Source organism: Spermophilus citellus (genome assembly GCF_964194105.1).
Source record: "Spermophilus citellus genome assembly, chromosome: 5".
NCBI lineage: Eukaryota > Metazoa > Chordata > Mammalia > Rodentia > Sciuridae > Spermophilus > Spermophilus citellus.
In genome coordinates this window covers 59,549,865-59,567,077 of record NC_138186.1, presented here as the reverse complement: position 1 = coordinate 59,567,077, position 17,213 = coordinate 59,549,865, and the positions used below count along the sequence as shown (strand labels likewise).

The 17,213-nt window shown below is 55.2% G+C and overlaps 1 protein-coding gene across 6 annotated transcripts; it reads right to left on the bottom strand.

Annotated features, from left to right (window-relative positions):
* Positions 1-1,129: 1,129 nt before the first annotated feature.
* Positions 1,130-16,301, bottom strand: VEGFA (vascular endothelial growth factor A). 6 transcript variants are annotated; one of them, XM_081295768.1, is made up of 8 exons: positions 16,094-16,301; positions 13,076-13,124; positions 9,857-10,053; positions 9,003-9,079; positions 8,621-8,650; positions 6,650-6,721; positions 5,406-5,537; positions 1,130-3,135 (listed from the first exon to the last, which is right to left on the bottom strand). In XM_081295768.1, exons 1-8 carry the CDS (start codon positions 16,157-16,159, stop codon positions 3,114-3,116), a joined length of 645 nt encoding a protein of 214 aa, XP_081151894.1. In that variant the 5' UTR covers positions 16,160-16,301; the 3' UTR covers positions 1,130-3,113. The 6 variants fall into 6 exon arrangements, with proteins under 6 accessions (XP_081151894.1, XP_081151895.1, XP_081151898.1 ...); XM_081295769.1 differs by having other exon boundaries at positions 6,668-6,721; XM_081295772.1 differs by lacking the exon at positions 16,094-16,301 and adding an exon at positions 15,699-16,036.
* Between the last annotated feature and the right edge of the window lie 912 nt (positions 16,302-17,213).

The window sequence follows — 17,213 nt, the reverse complement described above, 5'->3', positions numbered from 1 at the left end:
AGCACTAAGCAACTCAGTGAGACCCTGACTCTAAATAAAATACAAAATAGGGCTGGGGATGTGGCTCAGTGGTCAAATGTCCCTGAGTTCAATCCCGGTACCCATCCCCACTCCCCCTAAAAAAGCATCTCCAGCTGGGATGCTCCATTTAAAACCCTTTAAACTCCGTTCCTCCCTGACAGTCCTCTTGGCAGGGTGCTACAGGCTAAACTAGCCCCTGCCCATCTCTCCAGCCTCCATCCCACAGCCACTCCTAGCCTGAGTCCCACCTCCAGGCCTTTGCTCCTGGATGCCCTCCACCTACTCCTCCCTGTTCTCTGGCTTCTAACGGTCCTTTAAGGGGTAGCCTAGGTCATGCCATGGGAAGACACCCCTTATCCCAATCCACCACCCACAAGCTAGATGAGGTGCCCCATCACATTCGATGCATCGTCCACGGCTTTATAGCTGTCTCCCCACACACCAACCCTTGCTAGATCTTGGAGTATAAATATCTGAAGCACACAGCATCAAATTGGCCCAATATTTAACCAAACCATTGTAGTTTCAAAGAATAAATGAGAGGTTCAGGAAGTGGATCTGGGAGCACTGTTCAGCAATGCCAAAGACCCAGGCAGGTATCCCCTTCCCCAGGACCAGGACACGAGGGAAGCGCTTATGCAGCAAGGGAAGAAAAGGAGTCCCCACAGTGTCAACCAGCGCTCCAGAGCTCTTTCTGAGGGTCAGAAAACTCCAAGACATGTTACGTAAAACTAAATTAAAGAAATTATACCCTTCTCGCTCCCAGCAGGCTATAGACAACAAGACCCCACAGCCAAACATGGCCCATTCCTGTCTCCAGTGCAGCCGGGTGGAGACAACCAGTTCCTTTCTTGACCGGGGCCAGGGAGTTGAGCCCCCTCCACCCGTTCCCAGAGCTCCCCACAAGACAGCAGGTGGACCTCCAGGGCCAGCCCAGCCAGAAAGCAAGACTCTGGCCCCCAGCACAGGACATGGGTTTCCCCAAATCGTACATCCCAGTGACCCCTTTCCTTAAGACAGACGCCGCCGTGTTCCCCAAGGGAGGAGGGTGGGAGGAAGTCTGAACAAGGATTCAATGGAGAAGGAGAGACCAAGAGGAGCTTTGAGATCAGAATTAAATTCTTTAATACAAAATGCTTTTTTTTTTTAAGATATATCTGTATTTCTTTGTTGTTGTTTAAAAATAAATATGTACTACGGAATATCTCGAAAAACTGCACTAGAGACAAAGACGTGATGTTAATATCTTTTTCCCCCACAATTATTACGGATAAACAGTAGCACCAATAAATAAATGATAACAAATATTAAAATTAAAAAAGGAGAGAGATTTAGTATGTAGAATTCTCTATTTTTTCTTGTTTTGTTTTTACATATAAAAAACAGAATAGCAATGTCTATTTTATCAGAATCACATATATACATAAACATATATATATATATATATATATATATACACACACACACACACAAACACAAGTTGCCAAATATATATATAGTATGTAAATGTATATTGAAACCTTATTTCAAAGGAATGTGTGGTAGGGAACTAGGGCACAGGGGAGGGCAGGACTGTGTTAGCAAAATTAAATATCTGTTCAGGACAAGCTAGTGACTGTCACCGATCAGGGAAAGAGATTGGAAACATGGATTTTACACACAAAAACCAATACAAAAAGAGCGCGATAAAGAGCAAGAGATACATCTCATAAATAGTTGAAATTAAATATTATCCAAGAATACTGAAAAAAAAAACCCCTACTCTTTTAATTAAATTAACTGTTTTAATTTCTAATTAAAAAGGGATATTAAATAAGTACCGTATATAAAAGACTTTCTCTTTCTCTGCCTCAGTGGTGGGCATGTGGATCCTGCCTGGTCTCTCTTAGCCTCAGGAAGGGACAGGTCAGGGGACAGGGGAAAGATTAACCACTCACACACACACACACACACACACACACACACACACACACACAGCCAGGTCTCCTGGGGACAGAACTAGTGGTTTCAATGGTCTGAGGACCTGAGGTCCTCGGCTGCACCCCGGGATGTGGGGTGAGGAGAGGATAAGGGGAATCCCAGGAGGAGGAGCGATCACCGGCCGCTTCTTCCACCAATGTCTCTTCTCTTCTTGAGGACACCTCTCGCTTGAGGACACCTCTTGGTGGCCTCCTGGGTGACTCAGAAGCAGGTGAGAGTAGGTGAAAACTGCCTGGACTCCTGCATCTTCAGGCAGTGCCCCCCGGGGGACAGAATGCCCTTGCAGCATTGATGGGGAGCCACAAAGCACACCCAGTCCTGAGGCTCCCCAAACTCCTGGTCAGAACCAGTGTCCTTGTCCCTGTACCTGTCTTTAGGTTTTCTGTTGGTTTGACTCAAGGTAGAGGCTTGGGGCCAGGGCTGGGTTTGTCGGTGTCCCCAGAAATGAGCCAAATTTGCCCCCACACCCTGGCCTTGCAAGATCCTGGGCAAAGGAGAGGACCCTGGCTTCCCTAAGAGGGACCCCCCCCAAAAAAAAAAAAACATGCCAGAGTCTCTTGTCCCATCCTCTTCCCTGTCGGCATCTGCGTAGGGACATTCTCCTCCCAACTGAAGTCCACAGCAGTCAAATACATCCAGTGAAGACACCAATAACATTAGCAAAGTTAATTTAAAAACAGAATATATATATTTTATATATATAAAATATATATATTTATTTTCATATATATATAATATATATATATATATATATATATATAAATGTATGTATGTGGGTGGGTGTGTCTACAGGAATCCCAGAAATAAAACTCTCTAATCTTCCGGGCTCGGTGATTTAGCAGCAAGAAAAATAAAATGACAAATCCAATTCCAAGTGGGACCGTGCTTGGTCACCCGCCCGGGAATGCTTCTGCCGGAGTCTCACCCTCCGGACCCAAAGTGCTCTGCGCAGAGTCCCCTCTTCCTTCATTTCAGGTTTCTGGATAAAGGACTTCTGTTGATGGCGACGGTGTGGTGGCGGCGTGGTTAGTCTCAGTCATTCTGTATCAGTCTTTGTTGGTGAGAGGTCTGGTTCCTGAAACTCTGAGGCAGGTTCCTTCCTCCAGCCTGGCTCACCGCCTTGGCTTGTCACATCTAAGGGAAATAGCAAGACAAAGACTAGGTTAGGGCCAGGAGGGGAGGCCTGGGATGAGGCAAGCAGCTTCCCCGTTCCTGGGAGCCCTTGGGTCCCTGTGTTGTCGTAGGAGCTGATGACAGGGAACCTGCAGTCCTGGGACAGGAAGCCTCCTTGGGAGGGAGACACCCAGCCCCACCCTCGAGAAGCCCTAGTCCAAGCAGCAGCCATGCTCAAGACAAAGACATGGAAACACCGCACAAAACAACAAATGAGCAAGTACCAACAGACAGCCCCGCTTGACATTTCTTTCTTTCTTTCTTTCTTTTTTGGCACTGGGGATTGAACCCAGGGCACTTTACCACTAAACTACATTCCCAGCCCTCTTAAATCTTTTATTTTGAGACAGGGTCTTCCTAAATTGCTGAGGCTGGCCTCAAACTTGTAATCCTCCTCCTGCCTCAGCCTCCCATGTCACTGGGATTACAGGTGAACACCAGGCTCTACTTGGCACTTCTAGAGCCGATGGGTGACCAAGTTGGGCAAAGTTAGCCAGGAGGACGTTTGTGCAGGAGATTTTCCAGTTCAGTCTCTTAGGGCTAGTTTGGGGCACAAGAATACCTTGAGCCAGGGAACCAAAGTGGCCAGAGAAAGGGAGTCTGCTCTGGGGACAGGAAGTCCCCAAGGGAGGGGAGTGGAAGGGCGTGGGGCCCCAGGAAGCCAGGGAAACCCCTCCGACCCCATGCCCTGTCCCGGCCTGGGCTGCAGGCCTCTTCTCTCTGGAGCTGCAGGCCTAGGTGCAGGCTGCTTGTCCTTTCCAACAGGCTGAACAGAGACAGCTCAGTGGCTTTGCTTTTCTCACTGAAGCAGAGGGGACCACCAAGAACTTTCTCATCGTGTCCCTGCCCTGCCTTGTCTTTTACTCTCCTCCCTGGGTGAAGAAGACAGAACACACGCTGCCCTGAAAAAGCCCCAGTAGGGCTTAGGTCAAGTCCTAAGCCTCCAACCTTGCGAACCAAACTTCCCAGACACAGCCAGCTTGGGCATGGGGTAAGGTCACCTCACCTATCTCCCTCCCAGACAGTTCCTCTGCAGAGGAATCACCAGGAAAACCCCCCAATGCCAAGTTCCTTATCTTCCTCAAGGCCTCCTGAAGAACTGAACCCCCTCATCCAGAGCCCCCATCCAGCACCAATATACTCTTCCTGCTTTCACACAGCACCGAGACACATGGAACTCCAGCTACGAAGGCCTGGTCCCCAGCACTGCCTGAGGACCCACCAGTCACAGAAGCAGACTGGAGAAGGAGCAGCGTACACTCCAAGGAGCCTCTGGACCAGCTGGGCAGTCTGGCCCCACCTAGGTCACCCCCACAAAAAGCCCCCTAATCCCAGACCACTTGGGCATAAAGAACTCCAGCCCAGACATCAGACCGCCAGCCGCCCCTGTGCTCCTGACTTCGCCACTGCTGAACTTGGCCAGGTCACAGTCACTCATGCACTTGATGCTTCCTTAGTCCCCACCATGGACTTAGTCCCCACATGTGTCCCAGGAAGATGTGGACACATATTGGGCCACAGGGCCCCAGACACTTGGGGATACCCCATGCTTCAGGAGTTCAGACTCATGTGAGGAGAGTGAGCACGGCCCCTCCCTCCACCCTTCCCAGGAGCATTTAGAAATGTGTAGGCTGTTTAGGGTCCTCGTGAGTGGTGCAGGATTAAGGCATCCTTGGATCCTAAATCTCCTGCACTGTGTAAGAACTGCCCCATCCTAAACCACAACAGATCCCTCCAGGGGCCCCAGTCTGAGCGGGAGAGTCAATCCTGGCCCCATGGAGACACACTGGGGGAGAGGAGCTAGCCGTGGTGACTGGACCGGCAAGGCCCCACAACAATGCCTACACTTGGTCGCCATCGTTCCACACCTGGAAGGGCTCTCCGGGTCTCAGCATTAGCACAACCTCAGCACCGACGGCCACCACAAGCAGCAGGACCACAGGACACAACACACAGCTTGCGTCCACATCACCACGTCAAGCCACACCAGCCTACCCGTTCAGGCAGCCAGGGCAACCTCCAAGCAGGCCCCGCCCGGCAGGCCCCGCGTCCTTGGCCCCACAGGTCCTTGACAGCAGAGGAGGCAGCAGTCGCCAGGCAGGCAGCTAGAAGCCCAGCCAGCATCTGGCCCCTCTCAAGCTCACGCGCTCGCTCTGTCTCTCTCTCTCTCTCCCCATGTCTTCGATGTGATGTCCCTCTCTGACTTGCTCGCTCACCCTCTGGGAACCAACCTGCAAGTACGTTCGTTTAACTCAAGCTGCCTCGCCTTGCAACGCGAGTCTGTGTTTTTGCAGGAACATTTACACGTCTGCGGATCTTGTACAAACAAATGTTTTCTCCTCTCTGAGCAAGGCCCACAGGGACTGCAAAAAGGCAAAAGGAAAGACATCTAAGCTAGAGCATCAGCAGAGAGAGAGAAAAAAACCCATGCAACACCCCCTGTCACGTCCGCAGCAGCACCCCTCCCGGCTCGCCGGCCCCACGTCCTTCCACGTCCTGGAAGGATCTGAGCACTGCAGCAAAGACAGAGAGAGCGGCGGAAAGAGGCAGCACTGGCTAGGACGCCTGCCTGCAGGAAGAGGAGGGCACAGGCCGGCAGAAAGTGCAGGGAGAGGGCTGCCATATGGGGCGGGGCTGTGTCCCTGGAAGATGTGGACACGTATTGGGCCACAGGGCCCCAGCTGCAGCTGCCCCCCGCAAAACACACCTTGACCCTTCACCTGCTGAAGACAGTGGGCAAGGGCTCAGACCCAGGCCCTTCCAAAGGTGGCTTGAATATAGGGCATGACGGGAAGTCAAGTTCAGAGGCAATGTCCAGGGGCTAGGCCACCATCAGCTACAGGGCCCACCACAGCCTCCAACCCAGAGGAAGTGGCCCTACAGGGAGACTTCCACATGTGGGTACCATGGGTTGGGCTAGAATTGAGGTCCCAAGTCCCTGAGAAGCCAAGGTACTTCTCCCAGACCAGAAGGGGCCACCATATGGTGCCTGACCCTCCTGAGCTCCTCCTTCAGCCCCCAACAAGCCACTTTCTGCCATCGCACCCCCTCCTCACATTGTCTCTGCCCTCCCCACCACCCTCAGCTTGCAGACATGTTCAGAAGCCTAGAGCAGTGGAAACCAGTTGGGTGAGCAGGCCCCAGTGCCCAGTCCCTGTGCCAACATGGGTCCACCACCAGTGCCCCGTGGGTGAGAGAAAGTCGGTGCCCAGCCAAGCCAGAGGCCCCTCCGTGAATCCTCCAGGCCCACTTGGCCAACCCCCCACCCCATCCCTGGACCAGCAACACCACCACAAAGTCTACCCGTTGGTGCCAATTAGTGGAATGAGAGTGAGAGAGAGACACTGGGTCTGGGAGGGAGGGGCAAGAGCCAGGGAGGGGCCGAGGGACGAAAGCAGGGTTAGGGGTTACTGCAGGCAGGGGTTTGATTGGGGGCCAGGGGACTCCAGGGAGTTAGCAGCGGGCACCAACGTACACGCTCCAGGGCTTATACCGGGATTTCTTGCGCTTTCGTTTTTGCCCCTTTCCCTTTCCTGGAACTGATTTTCTGGAAAATAAAAAAACAGAGACAGACCAGAGAAAGAGCGAGGGGGGAGGGGAGAGCAAAGGAAGCAGTGAGGGGATCACGGATGGGAAGGAGCGAGACAAAGCCAAACAGGCCCGCTCTCGGAAGCAGGCACCGAGGAGGCATGCGACCTCAGGAAGGTGTGTAAGTGGCACTCCTATTTAGGGCCGATTCCCCCATGGCTCCCCCTCCTCACTCTGCCCACGCTGGGGTGGCAATCTCAGCCCCTGGCAAGGCATGGGGTAGGGAGCAGAGACTGGAGGGCACAGGATCCAGATATCTACAGGATCATAGGGCTCCTGGTCCCAGACAGGGCATCTGGTCCTGAGGGCAGGCTCTCAGCTGCCCTGTACAAGTCTGATCCTGAAGGTCAGGCAGGGTATAAGAGCCAGGCCAGAGTTTGAGAGAAGGTCAGATTCCTGACCTGATGCAGAGTGAGGGGAAGGCCGTGTCCAGCACCGCCTGCCTTCCTCCCCAAATACAATAGCAAGGGGGTCTCTCCAGGGGCTGTGCTTCTGGGAATTCTAGCAGGTGGCGGGCGGGGACATTACCTTAGGAGCTGGCACAAAATTCAAAGCAGCTCATGAAAGGCAATAGCCCGCTCAGTAACCTGGGCTGGGAGTGGGGCTGGGTGTCTGAAGAGGGGGCAGGAGGTGGCAGGGTCAGCGGGCAGGGAAGGGAGGCTGGGGGAGGGGCCTAGCAGTGCTTGGCAGGGAGTTCTCTCCCCAGCTGCACCATCTCGCCAGACTCTTCCGAGCCCAGGCGAGCCCCGGCTCTCCCTGTGGGCAAAGCAGGCGTTTGGGGAACGGGCAATGGGGACAGGCTACAGCTTGCCCCCCTCAAGGGAGCCAGCACTCTCCACTCCTGCTAACCCCAGAGAAAACACTCAGCATGTCTATCACAGTGGGGAGAAGGGAGGGGCAGAAGGGATGGAGGAGAGGGTGAGTCTGTTCCCCTTGGGAGAAAGCACTAGAAGGATGGAAGAACAGTCTGCACACTCGTGCCGTGCTCTCACTCCCTCTCCCTGAGCCTCTTCTCCCAAATCATTCTAGTGCAGCTGGGGACTTAGGGAAGAGGCAAGGGGTCAAGGCTTAGGAGAATTCCTGTCTGTCCCAGAGTGGCAGAGCAGACAGGAAGGTGCGGGTCAGGGCATGGGTGCTCTCTCTCAGTCTCTCCTCCCTGCATGCTCATTCCAATCAATGCCCATTGCCCTCCTCCAAAAGCTCACTGCTCCCAGTCTTTGCCCCCAACCCCATTCTAACCCAACCCTCCATACTGGGCATCCGGAAGCCTCAGGAAATGGCTAACATCGCACTTTTCCTGCCCAGCCAAGAGGGCTTGTGTCTGCTGCCAGCCCCACTCCTGCAGGAAGGCATGTACTATGAAACCCCCCAGTGGCCCCAAATCCAACTGCACTGCCACAATAGCCACCAAAAGAAACTGCTGCCTCTGACACACAAAAGCTGGCCTGTCACCCACTCTCTCCCCTACTATGGATCCCAGGCAGGCCAGGAAGCCAGCATCCACACTGGCCTGAGACACCGAATCAGCAAGGACTACCCAGGAGAGACCTGGACACCTGACGGCACTGGTTTTGGTTTTTGTTGTTGTTGTTGTTGTTGTTGTTGTTTGTTTGTTTGTTTTTGTTTTTTGTTTTTTTTTTTCAAAAGAAACATCAAGTTCCAGGCTGGGTTTTCTCACTAACCCTGGAGCCACAAGCCTGGAACTGGCTCCATGTCCCTGCTTCCACCACAAGACCCCCAAGAAACGAACTCCCTGACCAGGGGAGGCCATCAGAGCCCCCAACTGAGGAAGCCAGAAGCCCCAAACCAAGACAACCGGCCAAAGAGCAGGAGAAGTGCTAAAGTCAAAACCACTTACTTTTCTTGCCTTGCTTTATCTTTCTTTGGTCTGCAATGGGAGGAGAAAGAGAAAAAGAAAACACAAAAACAGAAGAGTTACAATGGTGCGAATAACAGTAGAGATTATAGTAGTAAAAACTTAACATTTATGATACAGCAACTGTGTTTTAATCCCTTCACACGTAATAACTTCTTTAATCCTTGCAACAACCCTAGGAGGTACGTTCAATTATGGTGCTCATTTTACAGATGTGGAAACTGAGGCACGCTGAAGTGAAATACCCAAGGCCACACAGCTGGAAGGTGGACATGGGTTAACAAGTACAATGTGCTTCACTCCGGTGGGGACCATGGCTGTTTGCTGAATAAATTAATGAATGAATGGGCACCTTGGTCCTCACCTGCATTCACAATTGCTGTGCTGTAGGAAGCTCATCTCTCCTATGTGTTGGCCTTGGTGAGGTTTGATCCGCATGATCTAGAGGGGAAGGAAGCAGATCACAGAGGTTAGTGACCCAGCCAGCCATACCCAGAGGGGCACCCCAGGGCTCCTGCCACTTAGCACCCAGGGGCTCTACAGAGCAGGGATGGGTGGTGGAGGCAGGGGGACCAAAGGCTCTAGTAGAAAAGAGCCTCCGGCCACCCCAACTCTCCCAACCCTGCTGGCCTCAAGGAGCCTCTCTTCCTCTTGAGGGCAGACGTGGCTGCAAGGGTTGGCTAGGCTGGGAATTCGGGTCCTGGGTTCTTATAGGTTCCCATCCCCTCTCCTCCTTTCTTCCCTTCTAGGCCTCACCCTGATGTACCCCTAGCAGCTCCCTGAGAGCCACCTACCCCCAGTGTCTGAGTTCCCTCCCACTCACAACCCAAAGGTACCAAGAGGTACACAAAGACCAGCTTTTAACTCTTCACAGACCAGGTTCACCCAGCTCCCCAACAAGGTCCCCAAGGAAGGAGGGCCCCAGGCTCTCTCCAAGGAATAAAGAGAAGGGCTCTTATCAAAGGCAGCAGCCCCCTCCTGAGCCTTGGGAGCAAAGGCAGAGGAGATGGTGGGAGTTTGGGGATTTGGGCTGGGAACCGAGGTAGATAAGACCCCACCACACCACACCTCCCCACCCCAACCCCAACTCAGGGGCAGGAGCCGGACAAGGCGAGTCTAGTTCCTCCTACTACAAGCTTCCAAGGAAAAGGCCCAAACCACCTGTTGCAAAAAGTAAGCCCCCGCCTCCTCCCCTCTCCCACCCCCACAGAGGCTCACCTGCATAGTGATGTTGAACTCCTGGGTGGGCACGCACTCCAGGCCCTCATCGTTACAGCAGCCCCCGCACCGCATCAGGGGCACACAGGATGGCTTGAAAATGAACTCTATCTCATCTGGATACTCCTGGAAGATGTCCACCAGGGTCTCTATTGGACGGCAGTAGCTGCGCTGGTAGACATCCAGGAACTTCACCACTGCATGGGATGGAGTGACACGTGAGCCCAGCAGGTGACTCGCCCAGCTCTGTAAGCCTCTCCTTGGGGCTTCCATGAGAGGTATTCACTATCAGGAAAGTCCTTCCAAAATCTAACTTATATCCCTTCTCCTGAGTTGAAGCCCTTCCCTAAGCTGCCCACCATCGCTAGTGAAGTTTGTTTTCATTCTACCGATCACAAGAGCTTTCGAGTTCCAGGGCAGATGGCCTGCCACATTGAAATCCCTGCCTCACCGTGACAGCCAAGAAAATTCCTGAGCCAATGTTAATGCCAGAGGACAGTGTGAGTGTGGGTACACCTTTTGGGGGTGTGCTAAGCTTCACCTGAGAGGAAGAACAGCCGGCTTTGCCAAGCTGCTCTCCATTTTCCTATATCCTCCCGACAGATAGGGCCATAACAGACAACCCTAACCATTTACTGACTCCTGGTCAGGCACTCAGCACAGGCATCATCCATAGCTATCTAAACTGTGCTCCCCTATGATATTACTACTACGGGGGCCTCATCTTACAAATGGGGAGCTGGAGGCTCAGAGAGGCTATGTAACCTGCCACAAGGCCACACCGCTAATTAACAGGACAGTTAGAATGGGCCCCAGAGCCTTCCCAAGCCTATGGCATGCAAAAGAGAAGCTTCTGAAAGCACCTAGCCAGCTGCTGGTCCCCCCCAAGAAATGGACTGAGGAAGTACCAGCAGGTGGCAGTGGGCTGGCACACCGTGCCGGCCCTGCCAGCCACTACTGACCCCGCCCAAGAGGGCAAACTGCTTGCATCATGGAAAAAGCGGTGCTGCCACAGCCACGGAGCATTTCTAGATGCTGATCTGGAGGGAGACCAGGATAAAGACAGTTTCCCAGGCTGACCACAGAGCCTGGGGTGCACTGGAGCATGAAGGGGTAATTCTGGGCCATAGGGGCGGGGCCCTTGAGAATAAATAAATGCAGGACTCCCGGCATGACTACTTCAAACTGTGGCCCAGCCTGCCACTCCCCATCACAGTTCCACTGCCACCACATAGCAAGCCTGCCCGCGCAATGAGCTCCCCTACACGGGAAGGAAGAAGTAATACCAGCCAGCAAGGAGGCTTAGGCTTTGGCCATGACTTGAGGTGACCTTGGGCCTGTCCCTCCCCTCTCTGGGCCTCCAACTCTGCTCAACTGTGTAAGTGGGTTGGCCCGATCTCTAAAGACACTGAAACAGAGGCTGAAATGTGGGGAGTTGGCTTCCCATTTCCAGCACTGAGAACAACTACTCTTTTCTCATTCTGAGTGGAACAAAGTTTGGAACTTCACCAAGGCTTCTTAAGTGCACACCCCAATACACTACTGCCCCCCACCCAGAGACTAGAGCAGCCCCCCGCACACACACATACCTCTAAGGCTTGTTATTTTTTTTTTCCAGAAGGGTAAAGGAAAATGAAACCCAGGGGTATGTACACTGTAAGTTGGTTGGGGAGAACTTGGAGTATTGAGGAGAAGGTGGGGAGAAGGCCAGGGATATCAAAAGTGAAAGAACAGTGGGGGAGGGGGACCAAGACAGCCTCCTACCTTCCCTGGGATCTCTACTCATATCCAGACAGAATTCTTCTCTGTCCCCAAAGGATTAAGGGAAAGCATGGTCAAAAGAGAGTAAATGAAACCAGGGGTCTGAAAAAGTCATTTTTTAAACCAAGTCTATACTGAAGAAGATGACTAATCTAGAATTTGTTAACTAATCCTTCATCATGCATGGGACAGAGGTGGCCCAGGCCTGGAGCCCCACCCAGGAGGAGACAGCAGACAGATCTGGCCTGGGCAGTGGTGCTGATAGCTAAGGTACAGACCCAGGCTGGGCATGCCTTTGAACAGCTTCTCTTTATAATCCCCAAGGCCCATGCACAGGAGGTGAGAGGGCAGCTCCAGCACCCCTGCAGCCCAGTCCCTGCTGCAGGGAAGGCTGTCCTCTTTTGTCCGGGGTGTATGCACATGCTCTCCAACACCAGTCTTTCGTGGTTTTCCTTATTTATGGCAGACAACCTTTTCTCTAACAAACAAAGACCATTTGTCTTGCCTCTCCCAGACCACAGGGACCACTAGGAAACTAAAGGGGATGGGTGGTGCACTGGGAGTGGGGGCCTGTCGGTGGCACAGGACAGGGAGTGGCAGAAAGCCAGTCCCTGGGCCAAAGGAAAGGGCTCCTGGGGTTGGGAAGGAGGAGGCAGAACCGGCTGGGCATCACCACCCCTGGCGGCCACTGCAGCCACACTGGATTTGAGTCACAGAAACTCGCCCAGGAAGAAGACCCCAGGGCCTTCCCTCCTCGGAGGAGGTGAGCATGGGGAGTGGCATCAGGCTGGAGCAGAGGCCACACTCAGTGGTGGGGAGAGCCAGGGCGTCCCCAGAGAAATGGGAGGCTCCCCGTACTCCAAACCACAGTGGAACAAAAGGCAGGCAGACTCAGGGTTGGGCAGGGGGGCGGGGCGCCTGGGAGTTTCAGCCAGCCCTCTGCTGGCCTGGCAGGGAAGTTCACAGCACCCATACAGACCAGCAGGGCTTTCTCCACCCCTGAAGGAATGCCAACGGCAGGGGGTAGCAGGGTGTCTATTAGCCTGGGCCCCTGGAACCTCCAGCTCACACAGGAAGGGCCACAGCCCCCACACATGGGCCCATGGCTGGGTAGGAAGTGACATGGAACATCCATCCTCCCCAGGAAAGGGGGGCACAAGGGACACCTCCCTTGATATCAGGAATCCCCAAACGGGCACTACCTTCCTGGTCTGTGCTTACAGCTCCTTCTGCAAATAAAATTTTACTAGAAGGAGCTGAAGACAAAAGCAACAAGTCTGACTTCCAGCACAGACCTGAACGGAGAAGGGACCTTAAGAAACCGAAGGGCTAACCTCATGGTACCCACCTCTGTCTTGCTTCTCATATTCCCGCACCCCTCCCCCCCAGGTCTGAAAAGGAGGATTTGGACCTGCCCCTGCCTCCCGGGGACCCCATCCAAAAGCCAGAGGGACTCACCTTCATGGGGTTTCTGCTCTCCTTCTGCCATCGGTGCAGCCTGGGACCACTGAGAACAACACAAAACAGCAAGGCATTGGCATGGGCATAGGGAGGGGCAGGGGTGCAAAGGCCCAGCCACGGGGCCCCTCCCCCTCCCTTGCTTTCCTCCCAGTCCACAGCCTCTATCTTCTCCAAAGCTTCTGGGTGGAACAGGAATAGCTGGGGTCCCCACAGATCCAGAGCATGCCCACCACCCCTGGACTGCTCCAATTCTAAACCCATGTAAGTTAAAGACTAACCAGATGTTGGGGGCTGGGAAGCTCACAATGCAGGAAGAAAACACCAAAATCCTGTGCTGTTCAGGCCTCTGTCCTTTCCCCACAGGGCCCTCGCCTCACTCTAGCTGCCCCCGATTCCCTGGTCCAAAGCCATGGGTAAGTATTAAGGTCAAATAGGAGGACAAATTTGGACTGGGGCAGGAAGGAAGGACTGGGGGCGAGAAAAACAACATGGTGACCTTCTCCTGCTGACATGACAAATACCAGGGTGAGCTGGTGTTGGAGAGGGAGGGGGGTGCAGAGGACCGAAGGGCACCAACCACCCTCCCCCAGCCAAACTCTTCTATCCTCAGGAAGATTCAGCATACCCACAGGTTGCTTAGAGTAGAAGCCTGAGAGGAAGTCTTGCAGGGGAGAAAGAGACCCATTTCCTTTCCGGCATCAGTCTCTCCAGAGCTGCATGTACTTCCAAAGCCCCACTAGCTTCCCACTCCCACCTACTCTCCAGGCCCCTCTGGCCTGGGTGCCTTCCTCAAATGCATCCAGACAAGCCTTTTCTTCCTTAGCACTCCCAGGGGGTGCCTGGCTCTATCCCAGCCTAAGACCTCCTTGCACCCCCCACTCAAGAAGCTGTGAAGGTCAACAAGCCAGACAGTAGACCTGACAGCAGCTGCAGGGGAGGCTTCTAGTCCTTCCTGAGGTCTCCAGTGCCTGACAACTCCTCACCCACCTGCCTGCTCCTCCTGTAGAGCAGGTCCCCAGCAGCAGAGCTGCACTCAAGCCAGCTTGAAACTCCAGACCCCTCTGGGAGAGAATAACTAACTTCTTCCCTCCCTCCCTCTCTCTCTCTCTCACACACACACACATACACACACATCCCCAATGTACCCTAACCCAGGTTCCCCACACTTTCCTTCAGGGCCAAGGTCAGAGGAAGCCCCTCTCAAAGGCAGATAACAGTTTCCAGGCTCCCAGCTGGATAGCCTCTCACTGCAACCCCTTCAAGGACCCCCTAGATTCTGAACCACAGCCCCCTTAAAACCTCTGACATTCTCCCTAAGCTCTTGACTCCTCCTGAACCCCAATAATGAAAAGGAACAGAAACTTTAAACCCCCTCCAAGGCCAGGGGGCACAAGAGGGGAGGTTCTAGGCAGGGAGGGGCCAGGTGCCCTTCTCTGGGGGCCTCTGAAGGTCACTCTGTGGCCAGGCAGTCACTCCTCCCCCTCCTCCCCACTTGGAGGCCTGGAGCCAAGGCCTTTGTGCCAGGGTTTGAGGAACTCTGGGTGATGACAGGGACCCCTGCCCATTTCCTTCCTTCTGCCTCCTCTCCAAGGGGACACTCTCTGGCTGAGTGAAGGCGGAAGGGAGGAGCTGAAAAGGACCCCTTAAGTGGTTTTGAGAAGCAAACTGGGTGGGCAAGTTTGGAGTTCCAAAAAACCACCTGCTCCAAAGCCCAGATTTGCCAGGACAAAATGGGTATGCAAGGCTGGCAGGAGCTTTTGCCCAAGGTGCAGGAAGGGCTAGTCCCACGCTGCCCATGTCACAGCAAATTTCAAACCATTTTTCCAAAAAGTAGAGTGGGATGATGATAGTCTTCAGACCCTCCCTGAGCCCACCCCATAAAAGCTAACACACAGCTCACTTAGGACTGTTGGGGAAGGGAGGGAAGCAGCCGGTCACCAAGTCAGGACTTTGGACACAGTTTCCACAAAGCACCTGGGTGGGCTCTAGCACCCCGACTTCTGACAGTTACCCTTCTTTCCCTGGACTCTGGGGCCAGAAAGGGTCAGATGGGTCCTCAGTAAAGAGAAGTGAAAAATAAATGGGTGGTGCGGGTTTCTCTCCACACTAGGAGGAAAGGAGGAAAGGGGGAAGGGGCGTCAGAAATTTCTCCCAGCACAGGACAAGCGTAGGGTCCAGGGACTATAGAAAGGGGTATGGATGGTTCTCCGAGTCCCCGGACTGGGGCTACCTCGAGAGGTCACCTTCCCGCGGAGGGCTGGCGGGGGGAGGGGCTCGCTCGCTGCCCGGGGTTCCCGGCTCCAGCAGCCGTGGCTCCGGGAACACGAGGCCGGCCAGGCCCGGGCTGATGTAATCGGCTCCGCGCCGCGCGCGCCCGGTCGGGCGGGGGAGGGCGGGCACCGAGCGGGACGCGAGCAGGGACGGGCGGGAGTGGCGCCGCGCAGGTGGCCCAGCAGGCTGGGGGGGTCCCCGCAACAATCCATCCCAAAACTTTTCCCAAACTCGAAGCGAGGGCCGTAGAGACGGAGTGGCAGTGACAGCAAGCCCCCTGTCTCGCCTGCGCCCTGCCCCCTCCATGCTCTCTGCCCTCCCGCGGTCCAAGGTCCGAGCACCCCCCTACCCGCTGTGCTCTGGCTCCCGCCCCCGCTGCCCGGACTTCCAGTTCGTCGGGAACCCGCGGCCGGGAGCAAACTTCAGCCGCCAGCCGCAGCGCAAGCCCAGCCCCCTCGGCCTCCTCCTCTGGCTCCCGCCCTCCGCTGTTCGGCCCAGATCGTACGTGCGGTGACTCTGGTGGGTGGGCAGGGCCCGCGTGGGCGGTGAGACTATCCTGGCGCCCTCCCACCTAGCACGCGCCCCCACCCCCTACACGTACGACGACAGAGGGGGACGCCGAGCGCCTGGTGCCCAAGGACCCGCGTGGGTCACGAAGCCCCCACGCGCGCGCTCGCACGCACGTCCCCAACCGGGAGAGGCGCTCGCAGCAGCCCACGGCAGCCGGCGGGCACAGTCGCTTACCTTGGCATGGTGGAGGTAGAGCAGCAAGGCAAGGCTCCAATGCACCCAAGAGAGCAGAAAGTTCATGGTTTCGGAGGCCCGGCCGGGGCCGGCTCTGCTCACGCTCCCTCTCCGGCTCGGGCTGCGGGGCGGCCCGCTCTCCTCTGCGCCTTGGCGGGCTCCTTTTCCTCCTGGAGCCAAGGCCCGCGCCAGGGCCTGGGACGCGCGCGCGGCTGTAACACTGTCTGCGCACACCGCCGCCTCACCCGTCCATGAGCCCGGCTTCCGAGAGCCTAGTGGCCACCGCGGCCCCCTCTCCTCTTCCTTCTCTTCTTCCTCCTCCCCCTCCTTTGGCCGCGGCTTCTCCCGGCCGGAGCTAGCACTTCTCCCGGCTCCGCTCGGCTCGACTTCCCCGGCGCGGACCACGGCTCCTCCGGAGCGAGAACTGCCCAGAAGTTGGTCGAAAAGTTTCAGTGCAATGCCGCGAACCCCGAACCCCTCCACCCCGCCTCCGGGAGCGGGCTCCGGGTCCTGCCCGCGGCTTGCCGCCGCGTCCACTGTCGGCCGCCTGCCTGGGAGGAGGTGGGCGCTGGGGCTGGAGGCGGTGTCTGTCTGTCGGTCAGCGCTACTGGTCTGATGCGGGATCCTGAGGGGGAGGGCTCACGCTGCGCTCTGGCGGTCACCCCAAAAAGCAGGTCACTCACTTTGCCCCTGTCCCTCTAGCTGCTCGCTTGCTCGCGCGCTCTCTGACCCCGTCTCTCTTCCTCGACTTCACTCTGGAGCTCTCGCTACCTCTTTCCTCTCTCTTCTGGTTTCCAAAATCCGAAGTGATTTGGGGGAGTAAAGAAGCAATCTCCCCCAAACCGTCGTTCCGATTTAAGTGGAGAACGGGAAGCAAAAATAAATTAAAATGGGAAACAATAGTTTAAAAAATGTTTAAGAAAAAAAGAGGGTGGTGAACCCTGGATAAATGAATATCAAATTCCAGCGCAGAGACCCCTGGCCGGTGAGTGCTCTGGACAGTCCGCCTTGCTGCTGCGTCTCGCGACAGAGCTCCGCTGCCGCCAGCTCGGCTCGCCCTCAGCGCCGCGGCCTCCTCGCAGCCCGGCTGCCCCAAGCCTCTGCGCTCTTTCCTCTACCA

What these genes read in the sequence shown, in the direction of transcription:
- VEGFA (XM_081295768.1), bottom strand. Translation starts at nt 16,159, where the DNA reads ATGAACTTTCTGCTCTCTTGGGTGCATTGGAGCCTTGCCTTGCTGCTC. An exon ending in GATAAAGCAAGGCAAGAAAA is followed by an intron (nt 6,722 to 8,620) that starts GTAAGTGGTTTT and finishes TTTATTTTCCAG; the next exon opens with AAAATCAGTTCCAGGAAAGG. An exon ending in TTAAACGAACGTACTTGCAG is followed by an intron (nt 3,136 to 5,405) that starts GTTGGTTCCCAG and finishes TATTTCCCTTAG; the next exon opens with ATGTGACAAGCCAAGGCGGT.